General features: G+C 39.6%; 6 protein-coding genes across 7 annotated transcripts in view; 3 read left to right on the top strand and 3 right to left on the bottom strand.

The window, feature by feature from the left end:
- The first annotated feature begins 5,900 nt into the window (after positions 1-5,900).
- On the top strand, positions 5,901-6,459 carry LOC123037423. The gene is made up of 2 exons (XM_044457991.1): positions 5,901-6,091; positions 6,159-6,459. The coding sequence occupies exons 1-2, from the start codon at positions 5,977-5,979 to the stop codon at positions 6,191-6,193; spliced, it is 150 nt and encodes a 49-aa protein (XP_044313926.1). The 5' UTR covers positions 5,901-5,976; the 3' UTR covers positions 6,194-6,459.
- A 710-nt stretch (positions 6,460-7,169) lies between these two features.
- On the top strand, positions 7,170-10,781 carry LOC108037021 (solute carrier family 35 member C2). 2 transcript variants are annotated; one of them, XM_044458034.1, is made up of 5 exons: positions 7,170-7,408; positions 7,473-7,543; positions 7,643-8,080; positions 9,161-9,413; positions 9,473-10,781. In XM_044458034.1, the coding sequence occupies exons 2-5, from the start codon at positions 7,502-7,504 to the stop codon at positions 10,021-10,023; spliced, it is 1,284 nt and encodes a 427-aa protein (XP_044313969.1). In that variant the 5' UTR covers positions 7,170-7,408; positions 7,473-7,501; the 3' UTR covers positions 10,024-10,781. The 2 variants fall into 2 exon arrangements, with proteins under 2 accessions (XP_044313969.1, XP_044313968.1); XM_044458033.1 differs by having other exon boundaries at positions 7,473-8,080.
- A 157-nt stretch (positions 10,782-10,938) lies between these two features.
- Positions 10,939-12,998, bottom strand: LOC108039364 (cyclin-J). The gene is made up of 4 exons (XM_017116344.2): positions 12,856-12,998; positions 12,601-12,787; positions 11,558-11,980; positions 10,939-11,507 (listed from the first exon to the last, which is right to left on the bottom strand). Exons 1-4 carry the CDS (start codon positions 12,934-12,936, stop codon positions 11,038-11,040), a joined length of 1,161 nt encoding a protein of 386 aa, XP_016971833.2. The 5' UTR covers positions 12,937-12,998; the 3' UTR covers positions 10,939-11,037.
- A 510-nt stretch (positions 12,999-13,508) lies between these two features.
- LOC108039363 (probable RNA helicase armi) lies at positions 13,509-17,640 on the bottom strand. Its single transcript, XM_017116342.2, has 6 exons — positions 17,191-17,640; positions 16,707-17,135; positions 16,036-16,638; positions 14,922-15,884; positions 14,062-14,865; positions 13,509-13,904 (listed from the first exon to the last, which is right to left on the bottom strand). The coding sequence occupies exons 1-6, from the start codon at positions 17,638-17,640 to the stop codon at positions 13,617-13,619; spliced, it is 3,537 nt and encodes a 1,178-aa protein (XP_016971831.2). The 3' UTR covers positions 13,509-13,616.
- A 20-nt stretch (positions 17,641-17,660) lies between these two features.
- Positions 17,661-18,855, bottom strand: LOC108039362. The gene is made up of 3 exons (XM_044457950.1): positions 18,724-18,855; positions 18,508-18,635; positions 17,661-17,840 (listed from the first exon to the last, which is right to left on the bottom strand). The coding sequence occupies exons 2-3, from the start codon at positions 18,601-18,603 to the stop codon at positions 17,661-17,663; spliced, it is 276 nt and encodes a 91-aa protein (XP_044313885.1). The 5' UTR covers positions 18,604-18,635; positions 18,724-18,855.
- A 420-nt stretch (positions 18,856-19,275) lies between these two features.
- LOC108047606 (eukaryotic translation initiation factor 5B) overlaps positions 19,276-25,691 on the top strand; it is a 44,650-nt gene continuing 38,234 nt past the window's right edge. Inside the window, exons 1-5 of the mRNA XM_044457823.1 lie at positions 19,276-19,642; positions 20,159-20,583; positions 20,647-21,788; positions 23,136-24,558; positions 24,699-24,831. Coding sequence (XP_044313758.1) covers positions 20,513-20,583; positions 20,647-21,788; positions 23,136-24,558; positions 24,699-24,831 — 2,769 coding nt within the window. The 5' untranslated portion in view covers positions 19,276-19,642; positions 20,159-20,512. The remainder of the gene's footprint in view (positions 19,643-20,158; positions 20,584-20,646; positions 21,789-23,135; positions 24,559-24,698; positions 24,832-25,691) is intronic.

The raw sequence follows: 25,691 nt of genomic DNA, 5'->3' as shown, positions 1-25,691 counted from the left end.
ATCAAAATACGGCAGAGACAAAGGCGAAGATAAATAGAGGCAGACAAGCAAAATATTGCCTTTTCAGTGGCGAGGCAACAGGAGGAAAGAGATACCGCAGTGGAAATGGGGCAGGAAAATCTGAAGAGCTTTAGTGGGAAAACCACCTTTCGAAAAAAAATGTATGTGAAGACAGAAATCTATGTAGGTATAAATATAAAATTTATTTTTTTTTAATAAGAGTCATGTTAATCAACTTTTAAAAAAGTCAAATGAAAACCATAAGCAAGTGTAACTATAAATATTTATTATATCACATATGCTGTTAAATAATTATAAAATCAATGTTTCTTTTACCTTATTTAAAATCGTGTGCGAATTTAATAAATATTTAAATATAAAAATGAAAAATAAATATGTTTAGTTCACAAAAACTGTAGTGAAATCTAGGTTAAGAAAGACAAATAAAAACCAAAAATATTTATTGCAACCCCAATTTTATTATTTATTTATATAATTTTTATAAATAATTAGAAAATCAATTTATTTATTATTTATTTATTTTACCTATACTTTATTTAAAATAGTCTTCAAATGTATTAAATATTTAAATATAAAAATGAAAAATAAATATGTTTAGTTCAGAAAAACTGCAGAGAAATCTAGGTTTAGGTTTTCCTGCTGGTATTTTGACTGTGAGACTTTTCCTTGGCCGCCAATCCGATTTTTACGAGCCCTCAAATGTATGCGGCAATAAATTAAATCAAAACATCTAGGATTTGACCTTGAGTGGCCGGGACAGATGAACACATCAAGGATGCACAAAGGGCAAGCAATTTTACGGCGTGCAGTCCATTGGCGGTCAGCTCGGGGCCATGAACCCAGCAGATATCCTTTCCTTTTGTGTGTGTGTGTGTGTGCATGTCAGGACCTCGGGGGCAATTTCCTTCTGCAACATACACTCACTCGCACACGAGTGTGTTTGTGGGCGGACAAATAAGCATAACGAGCTCCATTATCCTTGGGGAAACTGGTTTGGGATGCAGCCTTGCTCTTGCATTACGCATACGCCATGTGACTCACAACGGAAAGCGGGGGGGAAACTGGGGGAAAACTCTTTTGTTGCACCGCCAAATTGAAATAATATGCAGGGGACAGCAAATATGAAAAGGAAATGGAGAAGCGAGCAGTGCGAGATGAAAAAGCATGAGTCAGCAGATGCCATTCCATATATACACTTATCACAGGATATGAGGCCAAAGGATTAAGGGTGATGTGGTCGCTTGAAAAATAGAAGTTATGTTTATATATTCACGGAAATGTCGCTTTTAATAAATGCTGGATAAGCAGAACAATGTTTTTGTGTCCTACAATTTTATCTCCCATTAAAAGTGAGCCATTTATCTGCCATAAAACAAAAGGCCAAAATGGTTGTGTTTTTTAATTTAATAGTATTTAACAACTTCTACAAATTAATTTGTTTTCTTATGAAGACATATTTCATATGTTAATTATCAAAAATGTTAATACATTTTGTTATGAATTTGTATGTACATATTTGTATTTAAACGAATGAATAGTAAATATGTTCAACATTTGACAACTTTAATATCATATGAGGTAATACAAATGTAAATACTCTATTGTTTTCATAAGAAAATAAAGCACAATAAACCTCTTAATTTAAAGTTATTTTGTACTTTTGTACTCGCGTATAATACCCCTCAATTGAAAGAGTAGAAAAATGGCAGCATAATGGCTACGACAAGGACGAAGGACATCATCCAGCCGGAGGACGCAGGTCCTGTAAACTAGAGGCCATTGTACACACGTAGGTCACAAGCGACAGTTCCTGCGCTTCTTTTGACTTTTGTTTTTGGAAGAGAGCATGAAAACCCCCCCTTGAATTTTCCCCCATTTTCCGTTTTGCCGGCTGGGGCAGCATCATTAACATTATGTAAGCAACAACAACAACAACAACAACAACCGGCGACTGTGACAGCAGCAACAGACGGTAGTGCTTTCACCTTTCTCCTCCTGCGAAAACTACACCTGAAGTTGTAATTTATGCTCTGACAAAATGGCGCACACACAAAAAAAAATTGTGGGGTGGAAAGTGGGAGAAAGAAGCCTCTCACGTCACACAAAGGGGGGTGAAAAGGGGGAGAGAAAGGTGGAGAGAAATGGGGGTGAAAAGGGGGAAAAAAGGGGGCCAAAAAGGACGCATAGTTGGCCTATGTGTTGCACTTGACGGGGTAGCTACTTTTATGTATTTATGTTTATATATGTACATCAGGCGCTTGGCCTTTATGGCCGCATAAATTAAAGCATCACGAATTGAAATATTTTATTCCAAGTTAAGGTTTTACGAGAACTTCAGGTCAAGTAGCACAGCCAGATAATATATATATCGTTACAGAATTTGTTTTACAGAACAAGAATAAATCTTATTTCTCGTTTCCTTCCCTAGATAAAGGGTCTCTATATATCCCTAAATAATGCATATGCGATTATAAACTTTTAATCCCAAGCTTCATAATTGAAAAACTTTTCGCAAGTACTTAATTACTTTAAAGTGCTCAGTCAAAAGTTCTTCAAAGACATAAATTTATAAAAAGCAAGATTAAGGGAATCCTTTTCTATAGAATAAACTACTTTTTAGATTTTGTTTGTACTTAAAGTGAACCTAATTGTTCAACATTTGATGAGGATTTCCGACCCAAAAATTAATCTTGTGGCTTCAACAACCGCATGAGAAATCGCTTCGATTTTCGACTTTACATCCATCAGTGTTGGCAGGAAAAACTTTAATGGCTGGCCATAAAAAGAAGGAAACTCGCCGAAATGTTTATCTTGCCGCCACAATTCCGAGCGGAACAAAAAACCAAAGATACATACATGCATTTACCTAGGTGAAAAGTTTTGAGCAAACTGCATAAACGAAACTTCTTATAAAGTCTATAAAACGTAATGACTCGCGCTACATGCGCACCCAGAAAAGTATGCAACAAAAGTTCCACTGACTTTGACTTGACAGGAGGAAAATCAGGAGGAAAATTCAGGAGGAGCACAGGAGTATAGGAGATTCCAGCAGGAAAATATTAAGTTTTACTCGGATCCCAGCTGGAGGAAATTGATTAAAGACACTGTGGGCAAGGGAATGAGACGGATTTGGTGCAGGAATTAAACGAAATTGGAAAAGTTGAACGCAAAGAACGCAAGGAAGTCTTTAAATCAGATTAGGCTGTGGGTAATTTACCAAAGTACCAATGATTCTTTCTTAATGTGGCTAATGGGATTTTCATGCTTATAAAATATACACTTTTATGCAGCAGATTGGAAACGTATGTCTTTTATGTTAATTTATCAAAATAAATTTGATAATATATTTATCAAAGCAATATTTTCATAAATTTCAAAAGACACTTTGACCTCTATGACAAAAATATTTATTTATTATAAATGCCAAAAGCAGAAGCAGAAATGAAATCAAACAAAAATTAAATAATAAAGCCGAATGGCATTTCCCATTTACTAAATGAATGTCAATAACAATTTTGTTCAAAGGGGGTCAAACAAAATTGTTTTCAATAAATTAATAACTTGTTTATATTTTTCTTTCTCTATTGGCTTTAAAACAAGTCAACCTTTGCTAATTGCTAAATATATTTACAAATAGAGAGCAAAAGTGTTTGGTTCAATTAAATGAAAAATTTTATAAACGAGAATGTAGTACCAAAAACATATACATTTATCTAGTATTCTATAAAAATTGAGGGTTTTACTACTATTACTAATTACTTCTTTTATTATCACCTTTCCATTTTATATTTGCAATAAACAGTAAATATCATTGTAAATATTATAGTAAATAATATATTATGCTTAAGCTGAAAGGTTAAAAATGTTTTAAATGTTAAAGCTTAATCATTAAAATTTTGAGTTTGGTGGGAGGTTACTTTAAATGTTTTTATATGACATAAAAACTTTCTGTGGCTAACTAATTGAAGCTCTACTGTACTTGAAAAAGTGACCGCTTCATTTAGCATTTATGACGTCAAGTCGAGTCGATTGGGAGTGTGACTGCACTTGAAAATCGCCCAAGGCACACGTCGAAGGATGAAGGATGAAGGATTTTGTGCAACAAAATGTCAAATCACCGACACTAGGACACTTTCACCCACACACTCACACACCCCCCCACCGAAAGCAAACCAAATTTGCATGCTACATCGCACCATAGTGTTTGTATCGTGTATATGTGTGTGAATGGGGAATTGAAATTGGTTTGCGAAATGGCAGCTATTTATATTTGGCGAGGAGTCGTCTGCACTTGTCACACTGATTTCTGCCGATTAGAAATTAATCGAATTTTACTGTCAAATCGAAAGCGGCGGGCGTTCAGGAAGTTCGCCCTACGTTGCCATGGAAATGCAAAAACAACCAAACACAGACACGCACGCATACTAAAACACAAAGGCGGGAGTATCCTGCGAATTAGGGTGACTCGTAATGAACTTTGGAAAGGCTCTGAGATGTTATTCCATTAAAGTTCTTTACTAATAAATTTCAAATACTAATTTGATTTTTTTCTTAATTCCTACTTAAAAAATAAAACCTTTGTCTAAGCCAATTATTCAATAAGCTAAAAAGTTTTAAAATAGGTCCTAACTATTATTTATTAATTTTTCAACAGCTTTTTATTATTAAATCGAATTGCTTCAGAAAACCAGTTATTAAACTACGAATAAAATGAATATATATTATAATATTTATAGATATATGAAATCTTTAAAAACCGATTTGAAAATTATATTGACTCTCAAAAAAAGTACAAATCAGATTTAACTTTTAGAAATATACCGATTGTATTGATTAAGGGAAAACTGCCCCCTTTTATTTATCTCTTTATTGTTTGTCCTTTGGAATTGAGCCACCCTAAGCGACACTCACACACACAAACGCAGACACAGACTGACAGACACTGACACTGAATGTTACGCAGTCGGCGGAATTGTAGGAGAAATACCGTAACATTTCGGCAATTGGCTGATAATCTCCGTTTATATAAGCTCCGGAAAAACAATAAAGAAAGAATCCCAGTAAGACTCCTTTTTTATATTTGATTAGTATTATTTTCACTCCTCTCACCTGTTCCACAACTGTCGACATTTTGATGTATGTTTTTCTTTATTTACTGCACTCCTCGATATTTATCTCACTTTGTCGTTGTGCTCTCTGCACTTTTCGTTTCAAAAAGGATTCTAAAATTTATTTTTTTAAGCCGCACCGCATTTTGGTTGTTTTTTTTTTATTTTGCTTCGATTTTAATTGTACGAGCTTAAGGGAAAATTCGCGAACTTAAGATACGCAACGAATGCGACGGGTTGCTGCTGCTGAAATCAACTAAAAATCCTTTTTTTGGCGAGCAGGATACTCACGGATTTTTATCCTACCCAATAGTCGAGTGTGGCCAGCCTTCAGGATATACCAAAATGTGCCAAAGGAAGTATTTTGGTGGAAAACTTTGATATATAGCCGTTAGATAACAGAGCTCTGTTAACTAACTGTGAACTATGTTTATATTTGTTAATTTTTCTCTTTATACAATGATCATATTATTTGTTTTTATATTTCAAAACAAATATTTTCATGTTAATATCAACTACTAATAATATTTTTAATAATGCCCTATTTGTAATGTAATTTTTGAAGACATTGAAATACAACAAACAAACCAAATTGGTACTTAAGATTATAATAGAATAAAAAAATAAAAAATAAATAAATATACATGATACCTAAGAAATATATAAGCGTTACTTAAAAATAGTTTTAAAATTATATTTTTAATTTTTAAATAATTTATAATTTAGTATTTTATATTTTGGCGGATGGTATATTTAGGCACTGAAGCAACGGTCATACTTCAAACCTCAATTTTTCAGTGCCGTTTCGCACGTTTTTCTTGTAAATAAATAATAACAAAATATTAAGATGTTCCGTCTGCAACAATCACAACCCGACCCCGCGGAGGAGCAGAAACGCGTAAAATCAGAAGTCCGCTTCAACTTCATCCTTTTTGGCGCTATAATCGCAGCTGTTCGATTGGGTATATCAAAAATCTTATGTAAAATGTTGCATTTGTTAATAACCATTGGTTTTCCTCATTTCAACAGCTCCTGTTGTCCTGCAGCATTTAAATACAGCATAGGAACAAAGTTAACTATATAAAGGAAGCATAATTATATCAAGCAGTTATCAATTACCTAGTTGTTCTACCAATTTAAGTGGATTCCTAAACAACTGGCACGCAAAATGCATTTATTTAAAAGCACTTTGGCTAATTGGAAAGCGTTTAATGTTTGAATCAATGCATTTTTTAAGTTTGGATTATATTGAGAAAGTTTCTAAAAAGAAACTAAAACAAAATGGAAAAGTGAATAAAAAACATATTCCTTAATAAAAAGCTGTAACAGACTTTTAAAGTACATTTTTATTAAAGAGGGTATTATAATTTCACGGTTTTAGTTTAAAAACCGGACGACTATATTATATAGCTGTCATATGAACGATCAAACAAATTTATTGGTAAATCGACATAGCTTTATTTATCTTTGTTTATAAACACAACCTTTTTTGAATGTTGGAAACTAAATATGTATTTTCGAATGTCGACGGCCGATAGTTTTTTAGTACATCTGGTATATTATTTGAATTGTATAGATTTTGAGCCCAATTTTGAACGGGATATTTCGCCGCCATAGATTTATGCTTCCGCATTTTCGCTTGGTTAAAGCTTAGCTTAGAAAAATAATATAAGGTTATATTTGCTGATTATATATATTTGATTTGCAATATTTGCGGCATCGCTCCCTGTCAAAACAATTGACTTGAATTCGACTGTTGAAGGCAACTCGGGGACCACTGACAATTAACATTTAAAATTTTTGGTAATAAATAATAAAGTGTTAAGCCGGTAAGTCCATTTAGGGTTAACAGCAAATAACACCTCTTAGTAAATCAAAGAAAAAAACCTTTTGTAAACAAAGACTGTTTAAATAAACTGTCATGTTCGCGCAATCGATACATCGATAGCAACACTCTAACCTGCCGCCAGAACTGACACTTCTAGCCAAAATCGCTGTACTAGCCCGCCCTCGCGAGCCAAATCCAGCAAGAAACTAGCCAGGCCGTCAGCACCGCCTGTGTATAAACAGTTGGCAAGAAACAAAACCGAAAAACAGAAGTTTGTGTTGAAATGGCATCGTAAAACCAATTAATCCCATTTCACATTTTGCAAGAACGACTCAGAATATCCATATATGAATGTGTGTGTACATAGAAACGTCGGAGATAAAGAACGGAGAAGGGGAAAACATCAAAATATACGGAACATATGGACGTAGACTTTAAGATAACGAAACAAGTAAAGTTGCCGCGTTGCGCTTGCCATATTTACAGTACTCTACTATAGATATCTATTTTGCCAGGTATTCCCAAGCATTCCCGATAATATATAATGGTGGCGGCGAAGTACGAGCGTTTAAATTCCAGTGCTGAGGTGGGTGAAATCGGAAATGCCAGCGATGCGGAAGACGAGGAGATCGAACTCGATCTCACGCAGCATTCGCAGTTGAATAATGGAAATCGTTTACGGCAGATATCGGGCGGCAGTCCGGGAAGCACGGAAGCCACCACTTCGGCACAGGAAAACATGATGATGCAAATGGCCGTGGGCACTCTATTCATTATCCTTTTGTATCTGACGCTGTCCATATCGCTGACCTTCTACCAAACGGACATCAACCGGCAGATGCACTTTCCCCTGGCCATTGTGTCCTATCACCTGGTAATCAAATTCCTCCTGGCTGCCTTGGCGAGAAGGATCTACAGGATGCGGGTGGGCAGGTCGAGGGTTCAACTGGATTGGCGGGTGGCCCTGAGAAAAATGGCACCCACGGGAGTTGCCAGTGCCATCGATATTGGATTCTCCAACTGGGGATTGGCTTTGGTCCCGATTTCGCTATACACCATGACCAAATCCTCGACCATTGTTTTTATCCTGCTGTTCGCCATCGCATTGGGACTGGAGAAAAAGGTGAGCATGCCACGAAGACTAATTAATAACAGAACTGACTGATATAAAGAGAAATTGGTTAATATGAAACTTTTAGTTATAGAACTAACTAAACTACTTAAATTTTCAAGTTCACTAAGTTCCACGTTAAGAAGTTCTCTGTTTAGCTTTTATCATTATCGTTTAATTATTCTGAAAGCGCTCCAATGTTAAGAAAAAAAAAACCATGTCCATTAAGAACTGATAAAACTTCACAATTTGTTAAGCTTCTTATCAAATAGAAACGATTATTTTCATGTGCGACAATTTAACTTTTTGAAAGAGAGGCCATTTCGTATTGATGTGGAATAATTTATTGGTAAACAATATGTTTGTGTTTCTTTATTATCTACATTCTTTTCCTAATTATATTGATTTCTCCTAAAATGTGGAATATGAATTCGTCAAATTTTTTACTAAGGTTTTTGAAAGATTTTTAAAACTAAGCTTCCAAAAATAATGTCACAATTTTTTGTTTAATCCAAATAAAATTGCAATTAATGATTAATCATTATATAAATATAATAAAAATATAAAAACAATATCTCGGAAATATTTGTAAAGATTATCAGTTAAAAATAACTAGCTTCATCGACGAACATAATATGTTTGATTTACTTGTAGATAAGGACATTTTATTAATTTATGAACATGAAGTGGATTTGCTTTTATTTTTTACTGCAGATGTTTATCAGCTAGATGATATGAAATGAGTGCAAATAGGGTTAAACTGGTTTGATTTTTGTGTATTGATAAACAATTCCAAAAACACGTATTGATAAACAATTCCTGTCCAAAAACACGTTTAATCTAGTTAAATACGTATATTTTTGGAGGACGAAAGTAAAATATTTTGTTTAATAGTTTAAGAAGTTTAAAACTAAATAATTTGGATTTCGTAAACCGCAAAACGTTTAAGATAATTCTACTTTTTGTTTTGAATATGACTGAAATCTCAATAATTAGGTGTATTATTAGGCATCGCGAAAATGCGCTGCAGCAAATGTATATATTTCGCACCTCCATAAAGATTGTACGTTAAAATGCATTATCTACTTTCAGAGCTGGTATCTGGTGTCGGTTGTGGGCCTGATAGGCACTGGGCTGGTGATGTTCACCTACAAGTCCACGCAGTTCAATGCCCTGGGCTTCTTCTTCATTTTGTTCGCCTCGCTGAGCAGCGGATTGCGATGGAGTTTCGCGCAGTTCATAATGCAGAAATCGAAGCTGGGATTACACAACCCCATCGACATGATATATTACATGCAGCCGTGGATGATTGCCTCGCTGGTGCCTCTGGTTATCGGAATCGAAGGTGGGTGTGGAGATCTTTAACTAAAGACGTGCCACTAAGAAATCTTTATCTGTTTTCAGGTGCCAATCTCATCGAAGTCCTGAAGCATCTGCACAACCACACCTCGCATGAGATAATCTGGGCGATTGGGAAGATAACAGCTGGTGCTTTATTGGCCTTCCTCATGGAATTCAGCGAGTTTTTGGTGCTTTGTAAGACCTCCAGCCTGACCCTCTCGATTGCTGGCATCTTCAAGGACATCTGTCAGTTGGCCCTGGCTGTGACCCTCAAAAAGGACCAACTGAGTTTTATTAATTACATTGGCTTGACGATTTGCCTGGCGGGCATTGTTTGCCACCTGCTGCACAAGTACACCAGTATGAAGGAGACGCAGAAGCAGCAAAGGGACCTGCAGTTCGATAACGACCTGGAGGAGTCATCCCCAAAGGAGTACAAATTCATCGAGGGCAATGCCAATGTGGGTGTGCACGTGAAATCGCATTCCAAGCTGACGGTGCCATTACTGGAGCAAACCGATTCCGAGGACGAATCTGGTCATGATCCCAACAACAAACAGAACGCCTCCGATGTGATCTTTGATGTGCTGAAACGACGCGACATGCAGCGATGAAAGTCGTTCGCTGTACAGATGTCCTGTAAATGTTGTAAATTCAAAAGACATTTATGTTTACAAACCACTTACCCCACGAAACTACTTACGAAACTACTGGGATAGCAATGCAGGTTTAAGTAAGTTAGTTAGTTTGAGATTTCCCAATCCTTTCAAAACAGACGATTTCCCGATTATTCCGCTTTGTGCATTTAGCTGTTAGGCTAGAATTATGAGATATGTATCAAATTTAAGTGTATGAGCTATCCTGGTATGAAAAACAATTTTAGGGACGAAAGGTTATCTTTGGACAATATTAAGTAGCCTTTCAACAGGTTCTGGCATTTATTTTAGTTCAGGGAATTGAAAGTTGTAATAAATTTGTTCACTTTCTACACATAATAGAATTTATTAAATTAATTAAACACTTCTCACAATTTTTTTAAGACCTTTAAAAAAGTCAATAATAACCCTCTGTCAACCAAATTAATTGTAATTATTTAACTAACAAAATAATAACAACAGTCCAAAGTCAACTTCTTAGTCCCAAAAACTATCTCTTTTTTTTTCGTAAAAACTCACTATTAAGTCTCAGAAAATATGTAAAGATACGAAATAAGAAAGCCTTAAAGATCGTTTGATTGTTCCTTAAATGACAGCCCTCATTTATTATTCCAAAATGTAAATGTACATTTTTAGTTATAGGAAGTTTTGAAATTGGCAGCTCCCTAAAATTTCTGATAAAATTTAACAAGGGCCATTGTTTTTGTATTAAATTATAAATAATGTCTTTATTGTTTTTAGTTGATAATGCTTATTTTTTGTTGAGTTTTTGACATTTTGTATCCATAAGTTTATAACATAATTTCAAATATATATTAAACAAATATATATTAAAGCAAAATAGTACGTTTACGATATGGCGGATGGTTCAAATCAATTGAACGAGGCATATCTGCGTAAAACGATCTTGTTAAGACTCCTGGAAACTATTTGGATTTTCTCCAAATGGTATTAGTTTTGACTTTCGTTCTGTTACTTATCTATAGGTTCATATTCAACTTTGGCTTGTTTAAAAGGCTGCGGGGATTCGGAATTATCTTCGATCCGCAGTCGCTTAAGTTTTGATTGAGCTTCGGAAGGGGTTGAGTTTGGAGCTATGTCCTGGAGCTGCACAGTGATAATGTTGTAGGTGCCCACCTCCACGGTTACCACTTCATCGGGGACCACCAAGTCTGTGCTTTCAGTGAGGGACTGCTCGAATCCTGAGTCGGGACTGGATACGTTCTGGTTGATCTGGACAGGGGAAATCTCGCAAATTGGCTGGATAGTTTGGTAGGAGTGGTAGCCGGCTATCGCGTCTATAAAGGGCTCCACATGGGCCTCGGTGTAGGAGGTTAATCCAATGAGGTACGTCGACCAGCGCTTCACGCCGCTCACCTGGCGAACTGCGGCAATGCAGGCGGCGGCCAGAAGTGAGGGCCGTTCATCGGCAAATCTGGAAACTAAAGGATATATTGAATTACAAGTTATTCACAGAAAACCATACACTTACTGGTTAATGTAAAGTCCGCCATGCGGAGCAGCAACTGCGCTAGACTAGCAAGCATTTGTTCGAAGCTTTCATACCGCTGGTATGGCTGGATATTCTGATCGCTCTCGAAATCGTCCAACATCCCAGTGTAAACCGCGAAATCGCTGCGAGTAAGGAAACTACAGGCGAAGAGCTCCACAAAACTGGCAGTTGTGGGACGCACTAGCTCAAAATTGAGGAAGCACAGAAGTTTCCTCTCCACTGCTTTGTATTCGAAGGCTGTGTAGGCATTCCTCACCAGTTGGTTCATTTCGCTATAGTGTGGTATAAAGGCATCGGTGTTCTCGATCTGGGCTGCTATATGAAGACAGGTCAGCGCCAGCAAGGACAGCTTGTCCATCCGGATTTTGTAGTGGTCCGCAAAGCGATCCAAGTAGTACATTGCTGAAAGAAAATATTAATTAATTGAGCTTGTCACGGTACTATCAATAATACATCATAATAAATGTCCTATCGTGTCCTATCAATAAGACATCATAATAAATGTCCTATTGATAGTACAATGTATAGTTGTTTTGATGGAATATTTGAAGTTGTATAAGAATATATATTAGATACCTATGTATATCATTATCTATGTTTCGATCTTGCATTGCAAAGAATATGAAGTTGAGATCTAAATTGAATGAGTTTTCATTATAATTTAATTGTTTTATCCAAAAACAACAATGTTTAAAATAAATGTAGCTAAGGTATTATGCTTATTTAAACATTGAGAGTATTGCATAAAGATTTTTTTGGAAAATACACCTTCATGATTGGAACTTGTTTCGCAATTTAAGTAATTCAACTTGAAAACGAAAATAATTAAAATTTTAGAGTACATTTTAAAGTTTTCTTGCGATGAAAATGCGTAATTTCTCAAAAATAGGAGACTATTGCTACATTCCTAGACATATGTACATATGTATGTATAGAAGCCTTAATTGTGTACATATTCTGATCCATTATACTTAGACATCTCTAATATTTCGAGTTAGGGAGACTCTACTGTAGTTGCTTACCCAAATGCAAAGCACATCGGCTGATTTTGTGGGTTCTGGCCACCATTTGGAGCAACTGCAGCATTTTCTGGCGTTCATTAATTTGCGGCGAAAGGAAATACATCGGCATACGGCGCGTTTCCTGCTCCTTCATGGTTAAAAATATATCCCGTGCATAATCGCTGAGCCAATGGGACTTTGCCAGGCGCTAGGATTGGTAAAATTGTGAAAATCCATTGGGATTAATTCCGTTTAATTAAAACCGAGCATCCGTACCTCAACATCCGTTTGCCAGCGATTCTTCTTTGATTTTCCATTGACCACGAAGATGTTCTCCTCGGCAGAGTTCTGGTCCATTCTTTCACAATTCCCAGATATAAATTATCCAGCATTTAACACTTTTACCGAGAAGTATGCGAATGAAGAAGAGAAAACAAAACGGGTAAAAACATGGCGGGGATAACGGTGCTCGCCAGTGTAGAGTTGCCAGATTTGCGAAAGCTTGAGATTTAACCTAATTTCAAAAGTGCCATTATTGCGTTTTGTATAATGCTAATTTGTTTTGTACTTATGTATGTATGTATATAGATATTTTTAACGATTTTAGACCATAACAATGAGCTATCATAGGAATAATCGAATCCGGTTTTAATCCAATGACAACTTTAAAACAAATTTGGCGTATGTAATTTCTCTTACAAGAACTGGTGTATTTTTTTTTATATTAAGCTATTTATATTTTTAAAATAAGCGAATAGCAGTTATTTCTTTTTAATTCCAATTTAATGCGAAAGATATACAAATCCCGTTTCTAACTTTATTAATTTAAGTTATGATATACTCAATAAAAAGTTTGGTGACCCTAATTTAATTTTTTGAGTATTTAACTTTAAACATTCTTATTTCCCTAAACGAAAGGAGACATTTGCTTCAGTTGAATCCAACACAATTGGAATACATTTATTGTCTAATAAGTAGCACTCTGAATGCAGAGAATACATTTTGTCATTTAGTCTTAAGAACATTTGGTGATTATGTTAGGGCACGAATGTGCCTATATCTCCATCGTCCTGATTTACGACAGATTGTGGTAAGTCACATCCAAAGTAGGCGTTGTTGTTAGCACAAAACAGGATCAGTTGTCGCCAACATGGGTCGACGGCAAGGAGATAAGGATTCCCAAAGACGATCATCATGGCGCGAGCCCGGGAAATGGCCACGTTCATACGTTTGTTACAGCCAACAAATCCCAAGGATAAACGGGCGTCCATTCGCAAGATCGACTCCGTCGAGCGTACTGTGGAAATCAGCATAATGTCACGTTCCTGGAAATTAGAGATAGTTTTTAATAGGCTTATTTCGAAACAAATTCAGGGGAATTCAAGAAATCTCAGATGATATTTAAGACAACAATTTTTTTTTAACTGGTTTTTGATATGATTGGAACTCTGGATTTCCTGCACTTCCTCAATCGAAACGCACCTGTCCCTGAAACTCCTCGACGGTACCAATCTTTGGCATGGCCACGTCAGTGCCAATGAACATGTTCCGGAGCATCTTCACCTGCTTCAAATAAGGTGTGAGTATCCCGATCTGTTCCGGAGTCACATTGGCGCGATACAAGGCAATTGTCATGAGGAACACCTCCGTTACTTCTTGCGAATTAAACCAGGAAGGGGAATCAGCTTCCTGCCTATTCTCCCCAGTGATTCCAAAGAAGAACGTGCCATGCGCCTGGGGCATATCTTTTTCTGGCTCGAAAACCACACGTAGTTTGGAAAGTAGTTTAGATTCCCTTGAATCCTTTTCGGAGACCATTGATATCAGTTCGTCGTCGTAGAAGAGCTTGCTATAAGTACTCATAATCGATGGCAATGCTCGGTAGTTGTACAATAATTTGGTCAGGACCGCCGGATTGTAGCCCGCGGTATTGGGATATCGCTGAAGATCCTTTCGATAGGGCGAACGTTCCAGCAATCGCTCCAGGAAGGATAAGGAGAATCCACTTTCGCCCGCAAACTTATTGACCACAATAGCCTGCAGCTGGCGAGGATCTCCAGCCAGAACGACTTGACTGCGTTTTTTTGTGAGCAATACAATGGGCACCATTGTCTCCGGTTCGGTGCATTGACCCGCTTCATCGAAAAGTGCGTGGGTAAAGTGCCCCGACGGAAAACCCATCGTCAGGAAGTTTCCCAAAGTGGAGCACGTGGAGATGGTGATTCGGTGGCTGCCTATGAACTTCATCTGGCAGCGCAGCTTCAGCCCCGAATCAGTGGTCACCATCTGTGAAAAAAGAGGAAAATTTATTGGTTTCCAGTTCAAAGGAATATTGAACTCACACTGTCCTCGCACGAGCCATCCATTCCAAGGTCCACGGTGGCACAGTAGCTCATTAGTTCGGGAGGAATTAAATCCTTTTCCACTTGGTTGTGCGACACAAGACGAATAAAATCTCCCTGCAGCAGGACATTACAATCGACGAGTCGCTTGGTCACCAAATTCGCGGAGCTATTAGATGGCGTTCCCACTAGTATCCGAGCACCTGGTAGATTCCGCACCAACTGCAGTATGGTCTCGACAAGCGTCACAGTTTTTCCAGTGCCAGGTGGCCCAAATATCACATAAGGAATGTCCTCTGCATCTCCCCTTAAGATATTATAAACAGCTCGCTTCTGGATGATATTGAGCGAAGGATTGTACCACGGCAATTTCGAATCGTACAGGTACATATCATCATCCACCATCCTCACCTCCAGCTGGGGATTCTCGCGCTTGGTTACCTTACTGGGAAACAGAAATTGCTCGCCCATGACGCTCCTAATCTGCGAGACGGCATGGTGCTGCTTGCGAAAACCGAATCGGGAGAAATAAAACTCAAGCCGGTAATCCTCTCCATTGTATTTCTGCTGGAAACTGGCGTTGAATTTGAGCAGGACGCGATTGAAGAGCACCTTGTGGATAACACCCTCGTATGTTTTGTTTTCCCGGGAATTGGCATCCACCCAGGGATTTATAGTGCGCACAACATCGCCCACGACCAGCGATGGACGACGCTCGGCCAGATTTTCGATCTGCAACGCGAGGTACTCCCCGTCCCGCACGAAATGCGCTCGATCTCTATCATAGTTTCGGAAGCTCACAAAGCACTCGATCTCCTCCAGGTGCAGGAATAAACCCAAACGCTGCACATAGTTTTGGAAGTCCAGGGGATTTTTGATGCTGGGATAATGCTGCTCGATGGTGTCGCACAGTTCCTGTCGCCGTTCAACGGTCAAATACATTTTTCGCAACTTCTCAGGGACCTTAAATATGTAAATTTAAAAAAATGAATTAATGATTTTATCAACAGATATAAATATAGCATTAATAATAAGAAACAACGCATAAAGCCGAACTGAGTTGCATTTTACAATAGCAAATGAAAAGGTTTTTTTAGCTTACAATCCTCCTTACCTCAAAAAAACCCAAACGCAGGGCCAAAAATCTGCGCTTGGGGGTAATGGATTCGCCCGGAACCACATCCACCTTGTTGCACCAAACTTGGTTAGCATAAAAGCGGGATCTCTGGTGAATCGTACGTCCAGTTGCTACGAGACTGTCGGCGGCTATTATTCGCTTTTCAGCCTCGGCGGCTTCCTCTTTGGTTTCGCAAACTATCACTGTGAATGAGCGCTTAACTTTGAAACGATCGAAATTCAGCTCGTATTTCTCGTTCGCTTCGCCCATAAACTGGGTGTGGATCTCGAAGACAATTGTTATGTCGCCGCCAACAACAATGTCCACAGGTTCAAGGGGTGTCTTTACGCTCAACTGGGATTCACTGTCGTTTAAGACAACAATGCTCTCAAGGCGGATATTCCTATTCAGATTGTTTTTCAGGTTCAGCGAAATAGTGTGTTTCTGCCAGAGCTCTGTAGTGATGAAGCGGGTTGCACCTGTTACCGAGACTGCCTGCCCATTGGTTGAAGAGCTAAAGCCATTCTGAGATCTCACCCTCGTTTCGCCGAAGTTCTTCTCCAGCGGAGTAAGTTTAATGGCGCGTCTGGTGAATTTTGACTGTTGATATATTAAATAATCTCATTAAGACGTATTCTACAAATTATGTTTACATTCCTGAAACTCACATACTGACACTCGATGAGATCGGCGAGCACAAAGTCTCCCAAGTGAAGGTCTGTACCCGTAGGCACGTCCGTTTTTAAGACGTAGATCTCCGGACCCAGAACAACCAGATCAGTGAACACGCGCTCCACCAAACACTTCTCAGCCTGCTCGATTCGCGTTGGAAACACCTTGGTCACCTGCAGAATTTCTCCCTGTTTGTCCACGAAACCATCGTCCAGCTGGATGCTGCACTCCAGGCGCACTCGATCCCCCTTCTTGGGAATGAAAGACAGCTCAATGTTATCCAGCTCGACGGTGAGTAGTCCGTATTCCGTCTCGATGTCAATTGAGGATGCCAGGCGCTGTTGAATCAGCCCAAGCACGCTCCTTATTTGGGTGTTGAAGTAGGTGGGCTTTTCGTCCTTCAGTTTGTCCAGAGCTTCCTCGATCTAGAATAGACTATTTAAACTTCCTTTTTTCGTTAAATTAAACTTAAGTGCCCACCTGGGTTTGATTTGTATCCTCCCAGTTGTGCTCCAGGATGCCCTTCACCTTGACCACGCGTAAGTTTTCCTCGTGCTCCTTCTGAAAGGTCAAATATTCCACCACACAACCGACGTGCAAATCCAGGAAGATATCCTCTGCTACCTTACTATCGAAGAAATAGGCCTTATCGATGGCTCCGCTGTTGCTGGTCAAACTGGTGATTACTCCCTTTCTGGACGAACAGGTACTCTCCTTGTTTATGTCCATATTTGATAATGCCCGTGTGAGTTGACCCATCTGGTTGGTAATAACACCATCCATTTCGGATGGATTTGCCTGTTGCCGGCGGTCGATCTCCTCTTCCAGTAGCTTTTGATCCAAGAAGCGATTCTCCTGCTCCAAACGCTCCATGAGAAACTCCTTTTCGCGGTCCGCGTTGGTGAAAAGTTTGCGTACAAGTGTCAACATTTTCGTTTAGGGTTCTGTTTCTACTGCGCGGGTTTATTGTCGAGACTCTCGTACATCCAGTCCGTTTCGCTGAGGTAGGCCAATTCCTTGCGCAGATTCTGAAGTCGCTTTATATGGGTCTCTGTCGTGTCCGCCTCCTTCCCGCCCTCAGCTTCTGTCAGCGATTCCGCCTTGTCAGCTCCGATCTCCGGTTTCTTAGCCTGAAATTAAGAACCAGCGTTATTGTAAACATTTGAGGGGCTACACAATGAAGTGGGAAAAATGATTCGACCACTTAAGAAATCTTTTGAAATGCTTATTTATGCCTTTATATACATATTTTTTTTAAGTCTCAGGGAGACTTCGAAATTGGGCGCTTCCAGTAATGGAAGTTCATACGAAATCATTTGGTAACAAAGTGTAGTGAAAAGAAATGAGTGTGGGAACCGTATATTAAAGTAGCCTCCAAATAGATAAGTTCAACAATAATTTAATTTTTTAAAAGTTATAAATAAATTATGGTTAAAAATAGTTTTGCTATTAGTAACAAAAGCTTTCGCCACTGTTAATTTTTTCAGAAAATTCAGAAAAAAAAAACACATTTTATAAAATCTGTACATTTAGAGGCTATGAATAAATACAATATTATGCATTCAAAAAATAAATTAAGTTTATCAATTTTAACTTTTCAAATAATGTACTCTTTTATATTTTGACGCTCAATTTTCAGTGTAACATTAAGATAACAGTAAAATTCAAAATTTGAATGGAGGACAAGAAATCACATGTTTCAATGCGAAAAAGAGTGCCAATGCTTTTACAGTTATCCCTTTTACGGTTTTTTTCTCTTTCGCACTCATAAGCAATATAAAGTAAGCAACAACAAACCTCTGTTTCGGTAGATTCCACTGGAATATTGGACGCAGTACCGCTCGTGGATGCTTCTTCTTTGATGGTAATGCTTCCGGACGCTTCGCTAGACATCCTCCAATCATCAATTTACCTGGAGTTCCAAGCTATAGGACAAAACGAGGGAAAATCTAAAGTGTCCAGCCGGCTTTTGCCGATTTCGTTGCCGGCTTTTCAGTATTTCAGTTAACTCACTTAATATCTTAACGTTCTTGAATCAATGACCGATCCACCACAGAAATTGAAATAAATTTGGTAGTAAATAAATGAACATTCGGAAATCTCTGCATCGAAATCCTGGACGAAAAGCGTCTTTCCCTCCGCGAACTTTTTAAGCAAAGGAATTTTGGTGTGGCTGCCGTTTGAAGTCTCAAATATACCCATGAGTCTTTGCAGTATATACCAAAACTATACCTTTGTTATATACTCTAAGAGAAAGTTCTAAGAATATTTTAAATGGTTTGGCAGCGCACTGAAAACCATATATATTGTTGATCAACGTCATCTAAATTGTGATACAAATATATGCTCAAAGAAATTTTTTTAACACACAATCTTTTAAAAATAGAATATCCAAAATAGGTATACATTATTAACGGCTTAAAATTTATTTTATAGTATATTCATAATCTATAGCAACTATAGCTCTTTATTGGAAGTTTTTTATATAAGTTCCAGTATCGAGCATATCCTTCAGTTTCATGTCATTTAAGCATTAACAACAAATCTTACTGATATATACTTAAATTATATTCCAAATTGTTCAATCCGATACATTTCCTGTGATTTTTAAAATTTAAGAATATGTTTAAAACTTTCCATCATTAAATTCGTAAAGAGACCTTTGCGGCACATGTGACAAATATATGTAATTTCTAAGCCGATAAATGGTCCACCTTAGACATCGCAAGACGCATAATTCCAGTGATCAATGAAGTTCAATAATATGTTTAAAGTTGTCCGCAATTAAATTGGTAAAACAAAAAGTCGACAGATCACGGTGATATTTGTGATGAAGAGAAATACAAGTCTGAAACGGCGATAAATGGTCAACCCTACAAAGCGCACGCCCGCGCAGTGGCAACTCTGGCTGCGAGAAAACTAATCACCGACGGTAAATATTGAACAAAAACACTCTACTACATCGACATTTTTCCAATTAAGAAACACTTTTCTTTAAAAAATATTTATAATTGATCTTTTTTTGGGCAAGTAGATTAAAACTAATGGAAACCCCAAAAAAGGCCATACAAACAATTCTTTACGAAACACATTTCAGTTGAAAATTGTGCGAAGAAATTAATAACAATAGAGTGAATTAAAAATAAACAGCCATATATGGATCAATTGTTTAAAATTGGAAACTATGAAAACAGTTAACATCATAAAGAAAGCTTTTTAGATAGATATTGACTTATTTTATTTTCTAAATTATTACAATAAGAATCGTATAATATTGACTTTTTTACCCTTGTGATTCCCGAGATGGATTCATGGCTATATCAACCTGACGGATCCGGAGTATATACTTTCCTTCTCCCTGTTACTTACTTTTCCCAGGTCTAATATACTCTTCCGCTTCACAAGTAAAGGGTATAAAACAATCGATAACTCGTTATGCCATTTTCAGTATTCCCTCGCACGGTCACACGAAAACCCCCTCCCGCACCCACCCACTTGTCCAACGTGTTTGTGTGCAGAATTTCCACGGCTAAATAAAACCGATTGAAAATTGGCAAGCCACCGTGCCAAACTTAGGTTTCGATAGCCCAAATCCGCAGGAGCAGGACATCGTGGAAGGATCACGAACAGCCTGATCAGGAAATCAGCAGCAGGACAACCAGCAACACCCAGTGGAAAAGTCCTCCTCGGTTTTTTTCTCTGACTGCCGAAGCGTCGCGTGTGCGGAACTTTCAGCGGTGAATAACCTAGGGTTCTTGGTTTTTGGCAAGCGGAGGAGCGTGTTGCAGTCGCAAACGGGAAGATGGTTAAAGCTAAAAAGGGCAAGAAAGAGATACTGACCAAGGTCGAAGGCGGTTCCTCGGCGGATGAAATGTGAGTGCCTGCCAACCACCTGCCAACTTGGCAACTTTCTAAAGTCTATTTGTTTTCTTTCAGCTCCGATGTGGACAGCGACCAGGTGAGCCTCAACAACAAGAAGAACCAGCCCCAGAAAGGCAACAAAGCTGGCCAGGATGATGTCCAATCCCTTACCAAAGGAGTGAGTAAGCTCAGTGTCAAGGGGAAAGGCAAGGCAGCCAAGAACGAGGACTCCGATGAAGAGGAAGTGGTGTCCCCTAAGGGAAAGCCCGCCAAGAAGTCCGCATTTGAACTCCTAATGGACGACGACGACCAGGATGAGCCGGCTGCCCAGGAAAGCCAGTCAGAGGAGGAGGAAAAGGTGGTAGCCAAGCCCCAGAAGAACGAGAAGAAGGGCAAGAAGGCCAAACGCAAGGGCAAGGACGAGGACGACGAGGATCTGGACAAGGTTTTGGCTGAACTCCAAGCGGAATATGCCGGCGAGGCTGCCCCTGCTGCTGTTGTCTCCCCCGAAGAGCTTGCCGATGAGTTTTCCAAGAAGAAAAAGAACAAGAAGCAGACCAAGCAGCCTGCTGTGGCAGAAAATGCGGTGGACGATGAGGGCAGCGATGATGAGGAGGGCGGCAGCACCATGAAGTCAGCTGCCCAGAAGAAAAAGGAAAAGAAGGAACGCCAGAAGAGGGAGGCTGCTCTGGCCAAGCAAAAGGCAGCTACGGAACCCAAAGCCAAGCCCGTGGAGAAACCTGCTCCCGAACCAGAACCTCCAACTCCCGAGGAAGTCCCTCTAGAAGCCGTCGAAGATGAGGATAAGTCCAGCAAGAACAAGAAGAAGGGCAAAAAAGACAAAAAGGCCGAGGTGGAAGAGGAGAAAAAGGACACCAAAAAGAAGGGCATGTCCGCCGCCATGGTTGCCGCCATGCAGGAGCAGCTGAAGAAGCGCAAGGAGGAGGAGGAGCGCCTGGAGCGGGAGGAAGCAGAGCGCATTCGCCGCGAAGATGAGCGCGAGGAGGCCCGTCTGGAGGCAGTGCGCCTGGAGGCGGAGAAAAAGGAGAAAAAGAAGCAACGCGAGGCAGAGCGCAAGGCTCGCTTGAAGGCCGAGGGCAAACTGCTCACCAAGAAGCAGAAGGAGGATCGGGCCAGGGCACAAGCTCTGCTGGAGTCTCTGAAGGCCCAAGGTTTGGAGATTCCAGATCCCAACGACAAGCGACCCACGCGACCAGGTGATTTGGTTTACTTTGTTGTTGTAATGATCAGGAAATTTAATTTTGTACTGTTTTGTGAACTGGGTAACAGGTTTAGTACGTTTGTTTTTTATCTAGTCACATCTGTTTGGGCATTAGTGTGCAACGCAGGAAATATAAATCTCCGATCTTATAAAGTATCATATAATTAATCAGGATCAACTCCTGAGGTGATATAGTTATATCCCTCCTCTTCTTCCTCTTCTGTTTAAATCAGCGAAAGTCTCTCAGTTTTATAGATATCGAATTGAAACTTTGAATAACACCCTTCTTTCCTTGCAAGTAAATAAGTCGGAAGGCCCGGATGGTTTATAGTAACTGATACAAATAGTTTAACTTTGGTGTTTGTAAAGTTAGGAAGTTATTTTTATGGGTTTTATATTTGGCCAACTGTCAATCACATACTAAATTTCATAAGGATCCCACTTTATCCTATAGCTGCCATTTAACATTAACGATTGGAAATGCAATAACTTTGGTGTTTTTAAAGTTCGGATGTCTGTAAGAGAAACGTATGGGTCATATGAAGAATTTTGGAGAATTAATTTACAAACTTTTCTGCAAGCCCATTTTTCTTATTAGTCAAATTTGTGAAAGGGGTAATATAAATACTTTAAATATCATATAATTAAATCAACTTGAAGTGAAAGTTATATTTTAAATCAGCAAATGTTTATAAACTAAACAAAAACATTACAGAAATTATTATGTAAAAGTTAAACTTCACAACTCATTTTGATTTTTGTTGGCATTTAACATTACATAATCAATAACTTGAAATCGGATGTCTGTAAGAAAACGTATGGGCTTAGAAGTGCAGGTTTTAACCCACTTTTCTGCAAGCCCATTTTTCTAAAATGACAGAAAATCGACCCCAAAATACAAAACAAACTAAAAACACAGATTTTTAGAGAATTAAACCACAATCATTTTGAGGTATGCCACTTTGAAATCGAATGTCTGTAAAAAAAGTTATGGGCTTAGAAGTGCAGGATTTAGGTGACTTTTCGGCAAAGCCATTTTTCCAAAATTTGGAAAGGGGTAACATCGTTAAAATGACGGAAAATCGAGCCCAAAATACAAAACAAACTGAGAACGCAGATTTTTAGAGAATTAAAACACAATTATTTAGAAGTAAGCCTCTTGGAAATCGGATTTCTGTAAGAAAAGTTATGGGCCTAGAAGTGCAAGTTTTAGGCCACTTTTAGATATTGTTAGGTGAATTAATTATAGCATCAACAAAAACAGCTCAACACAGTAACAATAATAATTTTGAGCGAATTATATGCCTTGTTTCAACCTAATTACCCAAATAATCTCTTTCAGGAACCCGAATCCGTCCGAATAAGAAGAAGGGTCCCAAGGAAGAGGCCGCTGAGGAGGAGGCCAAGGCGGCGGAGGCCCAAGCGGCTGCCACGGCCGCTGCTGCAGCGGCTGCCCAGAAAGCCGAGGAGGAGGTGGTCAAGGAGAGCTGGGATGCCACCGACAGCGAGGCGGAGGCGGAGCCCGAGGAGGAATCCTCGCAGACCACCAACAATGGCAAGAACGAGGCTGCTGAGGAAGACGACGAGGACACGGAAGAGGATGAGGATGATGAGGATGAAGATGACAGCGAGGATTCCGATGAGGACAGCGATGACTCCCAGGAGAAGGGAACGGCACTGGCCAATGACCCAGAGTCGCGAAGACTCCGCGCCGAAGCCCGAATCCTGAAGCGTCAAGATGAGGCGGAAAAGAAGCGAACAACCGATGAACTCCGCGCAGGAGTCGTGTGTGTCCTGGGCCACGTAGATACAGGCAAAACCAAGATCCTGGATAAACTGAGACGGACTCACGTCCAGGATTCCGAGGCGGGTGGCATTACCCAGCAGATTGGAGCCACAAATGTGCCGATTGACGCCATCAAGGAGCAGACGAAATATGTAAAGTCAGCTGTTGGTTTCGAGCACCGCTTGCCTGGCCTGCTGATCATCGACACACCCGGCCACGAGTCCTTCAGCAACCTGCGAAACCGAGGATCCTCGCTCTGCGACATAGCCATCCTGGTGGTGGATATTATGCACGGCTTGGAGCCGCAAACCATCGAGTCCATTCAGCTGCTCAAGAAGAAGAAGTGTCCGTTTATAGTGGCCCTCAACAAGATCGATCGTTTGTACGATTGGAAGCAGCTGGGCAGGCGGGATGTGAGGGATGTCCTGAAGGAGCAGCAGAGCAACACACAACTGGAGTTCCAGCAGCGCACCAAGGAGGTGATCCTGCAGTTCGCGGAGCAGGGATTGAACGCGGCTCTGTTCTACGAGAACACGGATCCCAAGACGTACATTTCGCTGGTGCCAACCAGTGCGATTACGGGCGAGGGCATGGGCAATCTGCTCTTCATGATTGCCGACTTCTGTCAGAATATGCTGGCCAAGCGTCTGATGTACTCCGAGGAGCTGCAGGCCACCGTGCTGGAGGTGAAGGCACTGCCTGGCCTGGGCACCACCATCGATGCCATCCTTATTAATGGCAAGCTGCGCGAGGGTCAAACCATGGTCGTTGCCGGAACAGATGGACCCATTGTCACCCAGATCCGTTCGCTTTTGATGCCCCAACCGATGAAGGAGCTGCGCGTGAAGAACGCCTATGTGGAGTACAAGGAGGTGAAGGCCGCGCAGGGCGTCAAAATCGCCGCCAAGGATCTGGAGAAGGCCATTGCAGGCATCAATCTGCTGGTTGCCCACAAACCGGATGAAGTCGAGATTTGCACGTGCGTTTATTTGAGTTATTTACTTGTTTAATGCAGTATTGTTCTTTTTGTAGTCCTAAAAAATGTAGTAATTTAATGTTCTTAATGTTTGTCCTTTTTTTACATGTACTATATTATATCTTCTTTATTGTTTTTTTCAGAGATGAAGTTGCCCGGGAGCTAAAGAGCGCCCTTAGTCACATTAAACTTGCCCAGATAGGCGTTCATGTCCAGGCTTCCACACTGGGTTCGCTGGAGGCCCTTCTGGAGTTCCTGCGGACATCTAAAATTCCGGTAAGTAATTCCCCACCTTGTACCTTAATCACTCTTACTATTTAGTTCTTAATAGTATTTAAGTAGAAAATATCTTATTTGCTTATTAAATATTTTAGGAACATCAATTAAAAGCCTTAAATTATTTTGTAATATTTGTTTTTTTGAAGTCGTATTTATTCAAAATGCAAACGCATACCAGAATGGCCAATAATTTCTGCAAAATGTATTTGCACTTAGAAAAACAAGCAGTGGATGCAAACCAGGTTTGGCCATATTTCCTTGCCAATTGATGGCCGCCCTTTAAATCATCGCAATACCTTTCTATCCCCTGCCAAATAATGGACCACACGTGCCCATGCAACAAGTTCGAAATGAATAACAACCAGAAAAGAAAAATCCCCCAAGGGAAAGATGCGCTAACATAATTTCGCACCGTTTGTTTAGACAATTAGCCAAAAGAATATTTTCTGGCCAGCCACATAGTAGATCGCAGAAAAACGGAGGGTGAGATAATAGGTGGGCTCTGCAATTTATGTACACATTATTTGTTTTCTGCCCATGGCGGGATATTTTTAACAGCTCGTATAGTCCGGCGATAAACAAAATCTCGCTAGTCGGAAAAGTCGAAAAGTCGGAAAAGCAACTAGTACGCAGTTTGGAAAATTTGCCATTTTCCCCTGGCCACTTTTCGATATGTGGCCGGCAAATTGAATTCGCTGCTGCGACAAAGTTGTAAATTTGGCGCTGGCCAAAAAACTATTTCGGATTTGGGAATTATGAGTGCGTGAGGAGGCGGGGGCGCCGACTTTCTATGCTCCTGTCTGGCGGACTACGTCGTAAACATAAAAATGCGTATTTTTGTAAAATGCAAACCCGGC

The sequence above is a fragment of the Drosophila rhopaloa genome, unplaced genomic scaffold, assembly GCF_018152115.1.
Source record: "Drosophila rhopaloa isolate 14029-0021.01 unplaced genomic scaffold, ASM1815211v1 contig_163, whole genome shotgun sequence".
Lineage (NCBI taxonomy): Eukaryota > Metazoa > Arthropoda > Insecta > Diptera > Drosophilidae > Drosophila > Drosophila rhopaloa.
This window is presented reverse-complemented; position numbering and strand designations above follow the sequence as displayed.